Here is a 16141-nt window from a genome sequence, read left to right on the forward strand (position 1 = left end):
GCTTGTTAGATAATGCTCAAACAGGGTATGAAAAGTAAAGCAACATTTTTTTTTTCTTGGTCTCAAATCCACATTAGATTTTTTTTATAGGGGGAAATTATTACTCTGAGCAATTGGGGAAATGGAGTATCTTTAATGTGATATGAAAGATAAGCTATAGAGCAGTTTTTCAGTTGGGTTGAACATGTTATTTTTGAGAGATATATCCAAACAGGAATGTCCATTGACAGGGACTATGGAAATGGTACTCAGTACTGAGTACAGGTGGAGAAAAACACTTGGAATTTGCAGCATATGGATAATATGTAAACCCCGAGACCAGACGACACATCTAGGGAGTTAGTCTCATATGGAAGAATATGGGTAAGAGGGCTGAGCACTGAAGAACTCCAGAATTTAGTGATGAAAGTGAATGAAGTTCTTGTCAATGAGACCCTGGGTAGGAAGATCATGAGAATGAAGTGTTACGTGATCAGTAGAATCCAATGTTTTGTCACGTACGTGATTTATTGAGAGGTCAAAAGGGTATGGACTGTGAGTGATAGGATTTTGCCATGTGAAGTCACTGGACTTTATAATAAAAGGCAGCTTTGGGGACGCCTGGGTGGCTCAGTCAGTTAAGCGTCTGCTTTTCAGCTCAGGTCATCTCGGTCCTGGGATTGAGTCCCACATCGGGCTCCCTGCTCAGCCAGGAGCCTGCTTCTCCCTGTCACTCTCCCTCTGTGCTCGCTCTCTCTCTCAGATAAATAAATAAAATCTTTTAAAAAAAAGAAAAAAGGCAACTTTGGTGAAGTAGTAGGGACAAAGTCTGATTTAAATTAGTTCAGGAGAGAATAGCAAGAGAGGACATACAGATAACTCCTTGAGGAGATTTTTAGCAAAAAGTCGGTAGCCAGAGGGAGAGGGAGTATCGAAGAAAGGTGGGATTTTTGTGACTGATTTTTAAAGATGGGTTATATCATAGTCCATTTGTATACCGACATGACTTTTTTTTTTTTTTTTTACTTCCTGCTCCTAAATCTTTAGTTCACTGAGCAATGGGAAGGGCACTATGGCAAATCTAGTGAAGCATAAGGTGCATGCTGATGTAAAATATCAGAATCCTAGTGTAACCAGTAGAAACTAGAAAACAAAGGGCTGGGCAACAGGAGTCATGACACTAGAGTGACTCTGGGGCGCTTTATAAAGCAGAAAGCCTTAGAGTACGTCCTGAAGAATTCAGGCACTAAATGAAACTAAATGACAGGAATAGTTTTCCAGGCAATGGAAGCAGAACAAATGAAAAGATACAAAATAGGGGAATAGAAAGCATATTTGTACTAAAATGGTAACCTTCACATGGATTAAATTAACCTGATTAGACCCCAGAAACCTCTCCCCTCAAGTAAACAAAATTGAAAATGCCTTCACATGTTCTCGTTGAACGTTGTGAGATTACAGATTCCTTAGGAAGCTACGCACAGTTGTCATACCATCTAAGAATGCTTTTAAAATTCTAAATAAAATATTTCGTTTTTTGAGGAAAACTTCTACTATTTATTCACAAAATTCATTTTAACATAACTTCGTAACCCCCTAAATGGTAATCGCTATACAGATTTCCCTACATTTTTTCAGAATTTTTGTTAAGATAGTGTGTGTTGGTGGTATAGTGATGAGCATAGCTGCCTTCCAGAATTTTTTCAACATAGTGGAACAGTTCATTGCTGTGATTAAATGTCCATGAAAAAACTTTGAGTCTTCCGAGCTCATCTCAGTACATTTTCATGATAGAAGTATTATTGAAGACATTTCCCTGTACTTTTAAACTTTTCTATAGCCTAAAGAACATTCCCGAATATTTTACAATAGTATTTTTGTGAAATGACTTTTAAAATACAAATTGAGAGTTGCAATAGAATTCCATTTTCATGGAAATAACGAGGAGAAAAAAGGTAGATGCTAGTTTATCTAGATTTATTAAGGTAAATATAAAATCATCAGAGGTTTTCCATAACTCTTGTGAGGAGTGTGCTAAAAAGAGTGATGAGAGGTAGAAAAACTACTGACTTCTCAGTCACAGGTGTTTGATTGAAGATGGACATGTTGACTGCAAAACTGACCAAATCATGACATTGCTTCGTATCCTCCAGCAGGGGTCTGCAAGTAAAATAGAAAAAGCAGGTTAAGAGTAGACTAAAGACGAAGTGGCATATTTAGGTCATGCATTGAAATCCACTGGTGAGGACACAGAAGAAATTTATTGTAATATTTATCAGGAAAGAAGGTCCACTGGAGTTGGGAATACAAACCCCACAGGAATCAGTTTTGGACCAGCTATATGTAATACACTCCTCATTAATGGTTTGAAAGAGAGTTTGCATAAAGAGCATAGCAAAATTACCAGGTTTGCAAATGGCTTTAAAAACTTTGAGTTAGGGGCGCCTGGGTGGCTCAGTCGTTAAGCATCTGCCTTCGGCTCAGGGCGTGATCCCGCAGTCCTGGGATCGAGCCCCACATCAGGCTCCTCCGCTGGGAGCCTGCTTCTTCCTCTCCCACTCCTCCTGTCTGTGTTCCCTCTCTCACTGGCTGTCTCTCTCTCTGTCAAATAAATAAATAAAATCTTTGAAAAAAAAATAAAAGACAAAATAAAACCTTTGAGTTAATGGAAAGCTGATTAGAATAAATTGAAAGAATACAAATATTAATATTAATGATATGGACCAATTCAAGTAATACAACTAGGGATTAAAAATTCCAATTGATTCCTATCAAATAGGGATCTCATTTTTCATTTCAATTCATGAACGGATCCTAAGATCAAACAGTCTTATTTCTTTTCCCTAACTTCTAAGCCAGTCTCACTCTCCCACCTTTCTGAACTCATCCCATATCAATTTCCCTTTCTACTGAAACACTCATTATATATGTGACCACAAATACATTACATGATCCCAAGAATTTCTGTTTTATCATTTCTAATCACAGTAGGATTTATCTCAACTTCAGTATTAAATGTCATCACCGTTAAAAGATTCTATATTAATGTATTTTGTACTTCAAAACAAGAAACAGAAAATCAAGATGGTGGTGAGGGTCATGTAAGCAAATTTTTGCAGATATTTTAAGGAAATGTAAAATAAAGAGGGTCATTTCAGATATATCAAACCAGGTCTTTATTGGACCAAAAGAGGCCAGTCTAGATGGATAATATAACTGCATATGCAGTATAATTTAAAAGATACGAAGAATCCTAACATCTGTGGCTCCCAACTTGCCTGCCCTACCTCTCTCCCTAACTCACAGACATACATTTACCTTGGCAAGTAGAGATGGGTTTTTTTCCCACCAACCTTCCATGGTGCCTAAAATTCTCAACAATAACTTTTGCATTGAGGAGAGAAGTACAGTAATTTATTCAGATAAATTAGTATAATCTGGGAACATAGACAAGTAAGTTTTGATAGGGAAGAAAAAAAGAAACATCTCACCTGAGCATATGAGTTTGGAACACTGAAAGAGGAAAATGAGTTGAAATTTGGGAGAGATGCAACATGAGGGGACAAGGAAGGAGGGAAATGTGATTTTTTTTTTTTTGCCTCATTAGTAGTCTGTTCTAGACTCATAAAGCCTCAAATGGCAAAAGAGATATCTGTTAGTTGGAACTAGAACAGATGTTGTTTTCATTTTTTAATCTTGTATGGCAAAACCAGAGTATCAATTTTTAATAATATTTTTTCCTGAGGAAAGTATATGAACTTGTCTTACTGATTTAAATATTTTTGGCTTTCTCTGAAAGTAACATAGTAACTATAAAATCAGTCAGTAACATATGCCTCCCTATAGATAACATTGGTCGCATTTCTTTTTACTAAAGGTTTATACATTTCTGTGTTGAAATACTGTTCTTTTAAGCTACATCTAGTAAATCGTAGCTGTAAGACTACTACTCAACTGGCCTTTCCCCCCCTAAAATTTGCCTGGAATATTACAAAATAAATTAGATTTAGAGCTTCGGTTATGCTGACCTGTAATTTATGGATGCGTATATGTTTTTACTTTGTAAATATAGTTCATTTACCCCTAAAATGCAAGGCAGACGGATGGGGACTTCAGGAAGAGCCATCACGAAGAGCACCAGTGTGAGTGGGGAGATGTACACACTGGAGCATAATGACGGCAGTCAGTCCGACACGGCTGTGGGGACAGTTGGAGCAGGTGGAAAGAAAAGGAGATCCAGCCTGAGTGCCAAAGTGGTTGCCATAGTGTCTAGAAGGAGTAGAAGCACATCCCAGCTAAGCCAAACAGGTGAGTGAAGTGATTTCAACTTAGACACCTCGAGTTCTTGCTGGAGAGACAAAAGTGGATCCTCGTGCTATGGCTTGTGAGTGATTGTAGAGTGTACGGATTCTTCTTGGCAAAGGGAAGTTTATTTTTCTGTCTCTGAAAATCTGTTACATGTGCGTGTTTATTTTTTTTTCTGTACAGCTGTCTAACCAGGTATCATTTGTCAATCTGTAAAGTGGTCAGATATTTTCCATAAGTTAAAAAAAAAAAAGTAAAGCCGTGTTTATAAATATGCAAGGAAATGCAAAGAAGTGTTAAAGATCCAAATTGATTTATATGCAAGAAAAGCAACAGGATTCTCCTTTTCAAAATGTTCCATAATATAATTACCTATAATTTAGGCTCTATCTATATTTTTATAGAAAAGAAAGTCAGTTGTGCAACTTGAAATACAGTCTTCAAGGTACTGTATGAATATAATTATTGAACTGTAATTGTTGTGTTTTCAGTGCAAGTTAAAAACTCAGCAGTTATTTTTATGTTAGAAAAATGGGTCAGTGGATTTATGCAAAGAATGTCTTAATACGAGTTTGAGTTTCAGATATTTTCTACTGCTTATAAATCTTAAAAGCTTTATGTCCTCAAGGTATATAGAAAAAAGCAAACACAGAAAGGAGGATGGTTATTTCTGTACTGCAAAATATTTTTTAAATTGCCCAAAATTACATAATATTTGATCAGACATATTAGATGATTCATTGCTATGCTCAGTACTATGGAAAGCTAAAGGTAAGTGAAATATTGAATTGATTTAAATTGTCAACACTCGTTTCTCCTGTTATAACCATTGGCCCCGTATTTTTGTTCCTTAGCAGCAAAAGTCTTGTTGTAACAAAATTTACTCAGGCCAAAAACTTTCATGAAATTCTTTTTGTAGTTAACTTGGCATTCCGGAGAGTATATCTTTTAAAATGTGCGTTCTAGCAGACAAATTTACAAATAAATGAAAGGTAGAAAATTGAGCTGTTGAAAAACTGAACTAGAGTGCACAGCTATTCCAACAGAAGTTTGTCTTTTTGAAAATCATAGAATAAAGCTAGATTAGCTGAAGTCCCTGTAATGGATCTGCTGTATGCCAGTCGCACTAAGATGAGCTGTTCGTTGTGAAGGAGAATCTCTTCTCTTCCTTGGGGTCAGACTCCTTCCTGAGGAGTAGGAGGCATCGTTCATTTGTGTAGTTTGACTTGTCTTACTTTTGATGTGATGCTTCTTGGGTTTTGGTATCGATGGAATGGTGGTTTACAGTGGGGGGTGTGGATAAGGCTTTCACCACCAGATTTGAAAATCCTTCATCGCTTAGATGAAATGGAAATGTTCTTTGACGAGCCAGCGCTTCCTGTGTGAGAGGCTGCGGGTTTGGCGGACAGCTTCTCTTCTTACGCTAACTATTCATAGTCTCTCTCCTTTTATTTGTCCCCTGTAGTTAGTTCCCTCACTGTCATTCACTAGTTATGTAGAATTACATTTTCTTAGAATAAAACACAGTAATTTTACACAGTAACTATCTCTACTTGCTACACAGCTTTGTAGGTAATAGGTTCAAATGATTGTCATTGAAACACTTAGCCTCTTTGCTTTATTAATTTAAATTTTATTCCATTTATGGTCATTGTTGAATTTCAGGTAATATTTACCTTCCGAAAAGATGCATTATTAATAACTTCCATGGAATAACCTACTTGAGGGAATTAGGTGGCAGTGTAAGGGAGCAAAAAAGACATTGGATCACAAAGCCAAGCTAACAAAGCAATTCAATTCCAAAGTGACTCAGTGAATCAACTTTTACCTCATCTCTGTGGGACTCAGTTTGCTTCCATACTGGGTGGGTTGGACGAGATGTCCTCCTATGAACTTTCCAGGTATCAAGTTTTATGTCTCTTTTTCTATATCTTAATTTTACCTGTTACTTGATAACCTATTCTCATTCTTCTCGATCTTTCTAAAGCAAAAGACAAATGGTGACAAACCTCAGTTATCATGCCTCTTTGTTTCAGCGCATGGCCTGGTTTTTCTCCCTGTTCTGTCTTCTACAAGTGATATGGAGAGGAAAACAGCGTTACTCATACATTAAAACAAGCCGTGTATTCTGTGGAATAGAAAGTATTACGTTTCATGTAAATGTTTAATTATTTTAATGTGCAAAAAAAAGACTAAGTAAGCAAGGCCTTCTCTTATACTGAACCTCTAATCCATACAGTCTGGGTTACAGCTTCTCCTTCCTCTACCGCACAGACGACAGATAATCAAGAAACTGTGAGGCACTTAGAAGTAGAGTTTCATCAGCTTTTCTAAGAATGATTGATTACAAACACATCGCTTTTCTGTTTTTGTTTTTATAGCCTTTTATTTGCTCAAAGGAGTATATTTGAGTCTTTGTTTGAAATCAAGTAAAATTTTTTTCAACAAATTGAAGAGCATAGTAAATTTTATACACACATACACATACCCACACACATACTCACATATATATATTTACTATGAAGAGTATTTACTATGCCCTTTAATTATATATATAATTATTCTTATACATAATTTACTAGTCTCTTCAATTACATATAATTATTCTTACAGGATATTTCAATTATAAATAATATTATTTTAAAATCACCTTTACCACACTATTTATTTATAATGAAAGTAGGAATAACTTCTTTAAATATGTATTTTTTAATAGGAGAGTGACATAAACAGGACATTTTCAGTGACTCTAGGTGTTACTACTGGTAAATGCCTTTAAGCAATCACATACATAGCTAAAAACCTATTCAGTAAATAGTAGCTGATTTAGATTGAAATATGAAGTAGTGAAAGAAAGGAAAATTATAAGAAAAAGCTCCTGACCTAACAATATTTTGGAATTGAATAAAGCTCTGAGTAAACTTAGGGCCAGGCTTTAGAACTCGAGGTAGATTTTAGCTTATGTAGGTTTAGAGGCCCAACCTGTGCAGTGTGAGGATTTGGTCCCTCACTGATAGACTAACTATATGACATTCCCCCAGTGGTAATCCCCTCCTTACTTATAAATAAAGGCATTTTTGAGAAGGGTCTATACATCTGTGAAGGATCATCCCTAAATAAGACCCTTGCAATTACCTACACGTGTAAGATAATTATTAGTATCATAAGAATGATAAGTATTCATGTGTCTAAGTGAATAAAACAAATAATACATTTACATTCCAGAGTTTTTTTTTTTAAAGATTTTATTTATTCATTTGAGGGAGAGAGACAGAGAGACCACAAGCAGGGGGAGAGGCAGAGGGAGAGGGAGCTGGGAGCCTGACGTGGGTCTTGATGCCAGGACCTGGGATCATGACCTGAGCCGAAGGCAGATGCTTAACCATCTGAGCCACCCAGGCTCCCCTCCATGCAGTCTTAAGTTATATACATGCACGTGTGTATACATATAATTTCACTTCTTTATTGGTCACAACAAACTTATGAAGTGCCATTGCGATTATTCCCATTTTGAAATTGGAGAAACTAAGGCATACAGTGATTAGGTAATTTGCTCAAATTCCCATTGTAAGTGATTCACCCAGAATTTAAACCCAGGCTTCTGGGTAGCAAAGCCTGTGCTCTTAACCACTGTGCAAAAAAAGAAGAGTTTGAAATAAGGTTCAAAAAACACTTAAGCGCAATCCTGTTGCTAATGCATGACAGACACTGGGCTAGGAGCTAGGAATACCAAAGAGATGGATGAAATACTGTCCCTGCCTTCAAAAATATCAAAGTAGAAAAGAGTGAGTTACGTATAAATACATATAAATATTCCAGGTCAGAAAGGGTAACTGTCCAATTACTACAGTGGTACAGAGGGAGCACAGAGTGTGATTCACTCTCTTGTACAATCTTGAGAGGCTTTCTGAAGAGGTGAGGCCTGTGCATTAAAAAATAAATCGGGGGGCGCCTGGGTGGCGCAGTCGTTAAGCATCTGCCTTCGGCTCAGGGCGTGATCCCGGCGTTATGGGATCGAGCCCCACATCAGGCTCCTCTGCTATGAGCCTGCTTCTTCCTCTCCCACTCCCCCTGCTTGTGTTCCCTTTTTTTTTTTTTTTTTAATGATTTTTTATTATATTATGTTAGTCACCATACAGTACATCCCCGGTTTCCGATGTAAGGCTCGATGATTCATTAGTTGTCCCTGCTTGTGTTCCCTCTCTCGCTGGCTGTTTCTCTGTCAAATAAATAAATAAAATCTTTAAAAAAAAATAAATTGGGAATATTATACAGGGAAGCCCATTCCTGGACAGAGGGAACAGCACGCTGATAAAATGTTCAGAATGATGAGTGCTTACTCCCCTGGGAAATGTGTGCATCCTAAAATCATATATAAAAGATTTCTTTGATGGATACTTCTCCTCGCTGCAAGAGACAAGTCACTTCAGGACAGATCTTAGATCAAATAAGCACTGTGCATCTGAGACAATGATTTCTGCTTAGAACTTTTAGCTGTTATGAAGAAAACACCTATAAATGTAAAATAACATCAGCTTTATAGACTTGAAATAGCTCAATTTACTTCATCTTATATTATTGAATAACTGTATCTCCAGTACTACACCAGCCACAGTAGGTATTTCAAAATTAAAAGTGTCATTCCCAGTGGAAGGAAGTTATTCACACTTGAAATAAACATGAACTAAAGAACTAAATGAGAAAATATAAAGCAAGTGCCAAATGTAGTAAATCTATGCCGTTAACGTATGTTACCGAAATAAGTGGGAAATCAGATTGGTCTCAGATCTGTGTCTCAGGATGAGAGCACATGCAGAACTGGTAAATAATCATGGTCTAACCATTTAATAAAATTATTATTTATTATGTCATTAACAGCTGAAGATACTTTATTCGATTAATATGTTAATGATTAAAACATTGATTAAATTATGGAAAATGTTGCAGGGCTGCTTTACAATTTTCAAACAACTAAGAGTCAATTATCATGTACTAAGAACGTACCAAAAAATCATTTGTTTCTTTAATGATAGATATTCTGTACCTTTCTAAAAATTTTCCCCTATCCCAAATTTTGTTTTCCTCTGTCTAAATCCTTTCCTTCAAGACCCTGCTCAAGACCCTGTAACTCTAAGTTGTCTCCTGTTACTCTAACATTTACCAGTATCTTTTTCTCTGAATTCCTGTTAGATCAAGCTCTCTGACTCTACTGTCAACTTTCTGCAAGCACAAAAATTGGGGGCTGTTGCCATGAGCACAGTAATAGGTTTATATTTTGTAAGGAAACATATCTCACACGAACATGGATAAACAAAAATTTCCGTGACTTGCAAATGATGCACACTCACTCCTTCTGAGTAAAAGGATCTCAACCTGTACAAAAAATACCTTCCAGTTACATTAAGCTCCTCGCATATTCTTCCTCTCTTTTTGTGTCACAGCAGGGCGCGTGGAGGAGAGCCCGGGTTCCTACAGGTTTCACCCTGGCCTATGGGCCCTGCAGAGCCTTCTCCTCTTTTCCTGATCTGGCTGGCACATTTAGTGTTATCTGTTTTAGAGTTTAGGCATTAACAAAAGGCAAAGGCACTCCTGCCTTCTCGTTGCCCTATATTCCTGCAAAAATCTCCGAAGCAAGGAAGCATAAAATAATTTTGTGGGAATTATTAAAAGGCTAGTAATTTTGTGGAAAGGGGGAAGGAAAATACTGGGAGAAAAACACAGATAGATAGATATATCAAAAATATATATTATATATATAATATAAATGATCGCAGCCCACGGACACAGTTGGCAAAAGCAAAGGTGTATGAAAGGGCTATAGTGAGAAATACATTTAGAAAAAAAGATGAGGCCAGGTCTTTTAGAAGCCCTTTAAGGGACTTTGCTCACTGTTTGATAGAGACATTTTAATCAAGAGAATAGAAGAAACAAAGCTGGGCTGCTGGAAATTTAAATGGAAGCCAGGTGTACAAAACCAGGGAGGAAGCAAGGAGGTCAGTGTAGGGCTAATAGATGAAGTGCCAGATGATGATGCAGGGAGGTAGAGAAGGAGCTATGGAAATGGAAGTAAGGAGCTTACTCAGAGAAAGGAATGGACTGAAAATGAAATTAAGAGAAGACAAGGTGAAATGCCCTTATTCAGGAATACTACCAAGGGAAGAGGGAGAATATGCAGAAATGGGGAGGAGGGAGCAGGATCCAGAAAAAAAGAGTGAGGAGTAAAGATGAAGAGAAATAGAGTCCCAAGGGAGGTGAGAATTTTATACAGAGGCTGGTGAATCCTACAGGATTGAAGAGTCTAGGGAATGAGAGTAGACCACCGGACTTGGGAGCCTAAGCATTCTTCCTGACCTTAAGTTTGAATAGACTAGTGAGGGAAGGGGGAGGATAGAGCATGTCTTGGGTGGGGACAGGATTTAGCCTGGGCCAGAGCCCACTCTCCATTCCATCATTCATCTCAGCTTTCTCTCTGTAAACATCATCTCATCCATACCCACTTAATTACTCCTCATTGGATTTGGAATGGGGGTCTTGTCATGGGTGGAAGGAACAAGAACAGCAGAGACTGGGTAGGAGCTCAGGGGCATGGAGGCTGAGGGTCTACAATGGGATAGCATGAGGCTCCCCCTACCACCCTAAAGCCTATTCAGATACGTGGGGGGCTGAGACTGGAAGGATGAGTAAATAGAAGAAATTATTATGAACTTCTCTTCAGAAAGCTTAGCATGAGGAAGGGAAAAGACCAGTATGACCAACCTTTCATTCATTCTATCAAAATTTATAAAGTATTTCTTATGTACCAGACATTGTAATGGAGGTAGTACTAGGAGTAAATAGTGTGTGTGTGTGTGTGTGTGTGTGTGTGTGTGTGTGTGTGTGTGTATCTCAGAATAAAGGAGATCCGAGCATTTTTCCAGGATGAGGTGTAGAAAAAGCACCTCTAAATGGAGAAATTGAAAGATACAAAGACAAAGAATTTTAATTAACAGAGCAAAGTCCCAGAGAACAGAAGGTATAATTCAAGGATACCAAAGTTACTCTTGGAGAGAGGGGAAAATGGTTCTCTCCCTGAATTTGATAGAAAAGAGGAAATGGTGGGGATCCTGAGGAGTATTGCAATGGGAATATGAAGGCTGAAGGAACTTGAGTCAGAGGCCTTTGATCTTCTCCATGCAAATGAGGGGAGAGCGAATGGAGAGAGTGAGGATACAGGGTGAGGAATGTAGTAAGAAATGACTATGATAAAAGCACTGCTGAGCAGCACTGGAATTCCAGCTGAGTTTGGATAATGTAAAATCTCTGCGAGGTAACTTTAAAATGCAGTTGCAGGGATCTAGTTCATGTTAGTTTCATTTGTCTCTCAAGACTGTCAGTCATGCCCTGCTGTGTGAAGCTCCAATGTCTGCACCAGGATTTCTGAGATCATCGTAGGATTCTTTGAAATCACACTGCCCGTCTTTAAGATTCTGAGATAAAATTTGGTTAGATCTAGATTATTGTATACATGTTGGAAATTCACCTGTCTTGGACCGCCATTTGCTACTTAGTTTGATTCTTCCCAGTATGAAGATTTGTCTCATTGGAGAAAGTAGAAGCTCTGCCCTCTTTCTTATCTATTGTATTACCTCTTCCTAAGCAATGAGCAGATCTTTTCCTTGTTCTTATTCAGAGTACAGGTTAAAAGATTTTTTTTTTTGGCAATTTATCTCAGTGAAATTGAACATTTCTTTCATTATAATCATGGGAATAAAACTTTTCAGAAGGTTCATAGTAGAATTAAAAACTATATGGTGTTCATTATCCCACAAGATTATACAGGCAAAAATGTAAGTATTCTAAGAAGTTTTGGGTAGATTTATGTATGTTTGATTTCAAAATAGCTTACTAAGAATTAAGGAGTTTCCAAGACATGTCACAAATTTCTCAAGAAGAAATCATAGATGGAAACTAACAAAATTACCCTTGTTACACTGTGAAAAAAATAATACATATGAATAAAACTGTAACTATAACCCACTTATACCCAATGGGATAGTGCTTGAATAAGTTAATTTCCCTATGACTTTAGGGATTTATTTAAAAATTCGTGTGGTCCTTAGACAATAATCATGCCAAGAAAATGTCCAAGATATTAAATCCCCTTCTGCTAGTCTTTTTCCAATTTTCTCCCCAAAAGTCACACAGGTAAAGCAAGTCATAAAATAAATCACGTGATCACCAGCTTGGACTTCATAATTTATTTACCTTGGGAAAATGAATGTCTTATTTTGCCATAGGACTTATTTTGTCTCCTTCCAACCAATCCAGTTTACCAAAGTATTTTCTGCATTTTTATTTTACTTTTTCTAAAGATTTTACTTTATTTGAGAGAGAGAGCAGGAGCGGGGGAGCGGCAGAAGGAGAGGGAGGAGCAGACTCCCACCTGAGCACAGAGCTCAACACAGGGCTCAATTCCAGGACCCTGATATCATGACCTCAGCCAGACCTGAGCCAAAGTCAGCTGCTTAACTGACTTAGCCACCCAGGCACCCCTGCATTTCAAGTTTACAGCCGCTTTATGAAGATGCTCAGTCTTTTCCTTTATAAAAGTAAGTTATAGCTGCAGAGAAGGAAGACATTTTAAGAAATGTTTCCTTGGCTCTGCTGATCATGACCAATGAAAGCGAAAAAGTTCTCACAAAGGATAGGTGTCGCCCCAAAAGTTTCAGAAATGGAAAGCTGTATTTATCAAAATCTTGCTGAAATCCAGATTCCTTGTCTGTGCCTCATTTACTTGATTCATTTAATGGCACAAGAAAAACATTCTGAGGAACATAATGTTTCATGTTCTTTGTTTCCTGAACACAAAATCATGGTGCCAGAAATGATTCTCAAGTCTGCAAAACCATCAAATGAATGTAAGCACGGGTTCTTTTATTTACTGTTGCTGTCTGGCCTAGGAATTCACTACTGTTAATAGAGATTCAATTCAGCTATAGTAACTCATCTTGGGAAGAGATGCCCTAATGAGGATTAGTATTTTCAAACACATGCCAGCTGCTCTATTTTTGTTCTTTTCCTCGCTCCGAACTATAAATTCTGAATCTGGCTAATATGTATGTATACTTTTAGGTTGGTTTGTCAGAAAAAAATATTTATTTGAGTGGAATTAATTTTTATAATTAATTTGTGTTTAGGATATGAAGGAGGAAAGGAAACTAACATTTATTAAGGGCCTTCAAAGTACAATCCTAAGTACTCAAATAATTACATATAGTGATAATTATTGTTAACTATACTAAGATAATTTTTAAACATGAGATCAATTTCAGAATGGGTGTTATAAAATATTTTGGGTAGCTCAAATGTAATGAGGAACACGTCTGATTATGTTTACAGCAGATGACCAGTTTATGCACCCTCATTTAGCACTGAGTGATTTTATGTAGCGATTTTTTGCTCATTTTTTTTAGTAATATTTTTCAGATTTTTAAGCACAGAAAGACAAAAAGAAGATAAATAAAACTCCTGCAATGCCACCACTAATAGCAAGTTCAATGTGAAAATATTAGTATATTGTTAGTTAATCTTTTTATGCATTTCTATTATTAATATTGATAAAACCATCAGCAGTGACAGTGGTTGTTTATTAATTACCCCAGTGCCATCCAGTGTTTAACCGCTTTGCATGTCTTAATTTCTCCAGTCCTCAAAACACAGTCATAAGGTGCTATTATTATTCCCATTTTACAGATTCCATGACTTGCCTGAGGCCACACAACTTTTAGAAGTTGAACTAGAGTTTATGTTCTTAACTACTTCACTGTAACTCCATTCAACTCCATAGACACACAGAGAGATGCTTTGATTATAGAGCTTTTTAAAAATATTTACAAATTCATAATATTTCATTTTGTTCTGTAATACTACCATTTTTTTACTTAAAAAAAAAAACCACATGTATTTAGGAAGACCCCCTAGGACACCATTGCAGAAGGCAATGATTTGGAAAAAGCTGGGTGAATAGGAAAGTGATTACAGTCTTCTGTATCCAAGAGTCTGCTGGGCAGTAGGGAGATGAGGAATGTCAGGGATAAGGGTGCATCTTGCCATTTACTGAGAGAGCGACTGCTGGGCAAAGATATTATTTGTCATTTGTGGTCATGCCGATGTTGGGACAGTCACTGGATAGGTTTTTAAGTCAATTGAGGATCATCAGTATATAAATGGGATTTGGGGTCAATGAATGTGCTTAGGAAAGCAGTGCAGAATGTAAGAACACAGGATCTAGAAGACTCCAAAGGAAAATGAAAAGTTAAAGGCCCTTTGAGCCTCAGTTTCTTCAACTATAAAATTGAATAATAAATGGTACCTACCTCAGAAGACTGTTGTGAGAATTAAGTGAAAATTTATGTTGACACTTTAGCAAAGTACCTGGCATATAGAAAGGGCTTAACAGTAATACCGACTAACTATCTTAGTAATTCTGAGAAACCAAATAAAAGGGCAGTAGTTAGAGAACAGATGTTGGTGAGTCATTCATGAATGGTGCTGAGAGGCAGAAACCCAGCCAGTGTTTTTCTCTGCTCATTATGTGTAAAGTGGTTAGTGGAATACAAGTTCTTGAGGTCTAACTCCAGTTCTTCTCGATCAGTGGTTCCCAGAGTTCCTCCTGTCAAGTCCCTCCTGTCAGCCCTGGCCTCAGGAAATTGCACTTGGTCGCATATACCACGTTGTGCACACACTTACAGGGCGTTTGTGCATCTGTTTATCCTGTGTTAGGCATAATCTGCAAGAGAGTGATCCAGGGTCTCTCTTAGGCCAACCCTCCCTGTTCCCTAATACCCAGCCTTTCCTATACTAGGTCAGGGGTCAGCAAACTTTGGCTCAAAGTCTGTTTCTTATGGCCCATGAGCTAAGAATGATTTTTCAGTTTTTTTCAAGTGGTTGGAAAAAGTCACAATAAGAGTAATATTTTGTGACACATAAAAATTATATGAAATTCAGTTTTGGTGTCCATAAGTAGTTTTATTGAAATGCAGCCATGCTTATTCATTTCTGTGTGGTCCTTGACTCCTTTCATGCTACAAAGGCAGAGACCTCATGGCCCTCAAAGTTCAAAATATTCACTATCCAATCTTTTAAAGAGAAGGTTTCATGACCTTTGCTCTAGGCCAAGAACTTAGTGCCTACAAGGCAGAGTACAGATGAAGTCATTAGAGAACAATGATCATTTCTATAGTTACCTAAACACATTCTCTGCTTCTCAGAGTCCGAAGTTAATTTATACTACTACGGGGACTTTCAAACCCCCCCCCTTTATTCCTGCAGTGTTGACATGTATACTATGTGCCTATTGGTGTCATCTCGCACTAGACAAAATGATTTTTCAGAATGAAGACTTTTTCACCCCCCACAGAGATAAGAATCTTCAGCTCTTCAACCTTGTCCTAAGAATTGGTCCTTGACTTAGCTGCGTACATAAAGTAGTGAAACCACTTCCCCAACTCTAATTTTCCCAGTTGGGAGCTCAGGAGTCGTGTCTGTTATTTCAGTGATTATTACTCCCCAGAATTTAGCACAATGCCTGTACTAGGCACACAAAGACTTTCTTGAATTAATGAAACTTTTTGAAAGAGATTTCTGTGTTCTGTCTCTTTCCTCACAAGCCACTCAGTCCTCCTCACATCCTAATCTGAATTTTGCCCCCCAGGCCCCCCAAATTATTCTTGTTAAGGTAGCAGAAAGTTCACAGACATGAATTTGATCTGGATAAAGTTTAACTTAACTTATGAAGTCACAGGTATTGTGCATAAGAAACCAATGAGGTGTGTGTAATGGAAAATATTGGTAAAAAAGGTTTATTTGTTATTTGACG

The 16141-nt window shown here is 37.4% G+C and overlaps 1 protein-coding gene across 49 annotated transcripts in view; it reads left to right on the forward strand.

Annotated features, from left to right (window-relative positions):
• Positions 1–16141, forward strand: part of RIMS1 (regulating synaptic membrane exocytosis 1) — a 466474-nt gene that overhangs the window by 395774 nt on the left and 54559 nt on the right. For 26 of the 49 annotated variants that reach the window (XM_040643616.1, XM_040643626.1, XM_040643623.1 and 23 more), the window contains one exon: positions 4052–4287. The exons of 18 other annotated variants lie outside the window; for them this stretch is intronic. In XM_040643616.1, coding sequence (XP_040499550.1) covers positions 4052–4287 — 236 coding nt within the window. The remainder of the gene's footprint in view (positions 1–4051; positions 4288–16141) is intronic. 5 more of the 49 variants (XM_040643628.1, XM_040643631.1, XM_040643625.1 and 2 more) reach the window with 1 other exon arrangement.

The sequence above is a fragment of the Ursus maritimus genome, unplaced genomic scaffold, assembly GCF_017311325.1.
Source record: "Ursus maritimus isolate PB19 unplaced genomic scaffold, ASM1731132v1 scaffold_29, whole genome shotgun sequence".
Classification (NCBI taxonomy): Eukaryota; Metazoa; Chordata; class Mammalia; order Carnivora; family Ursidae; genus Ursus; species Ursus maritimus.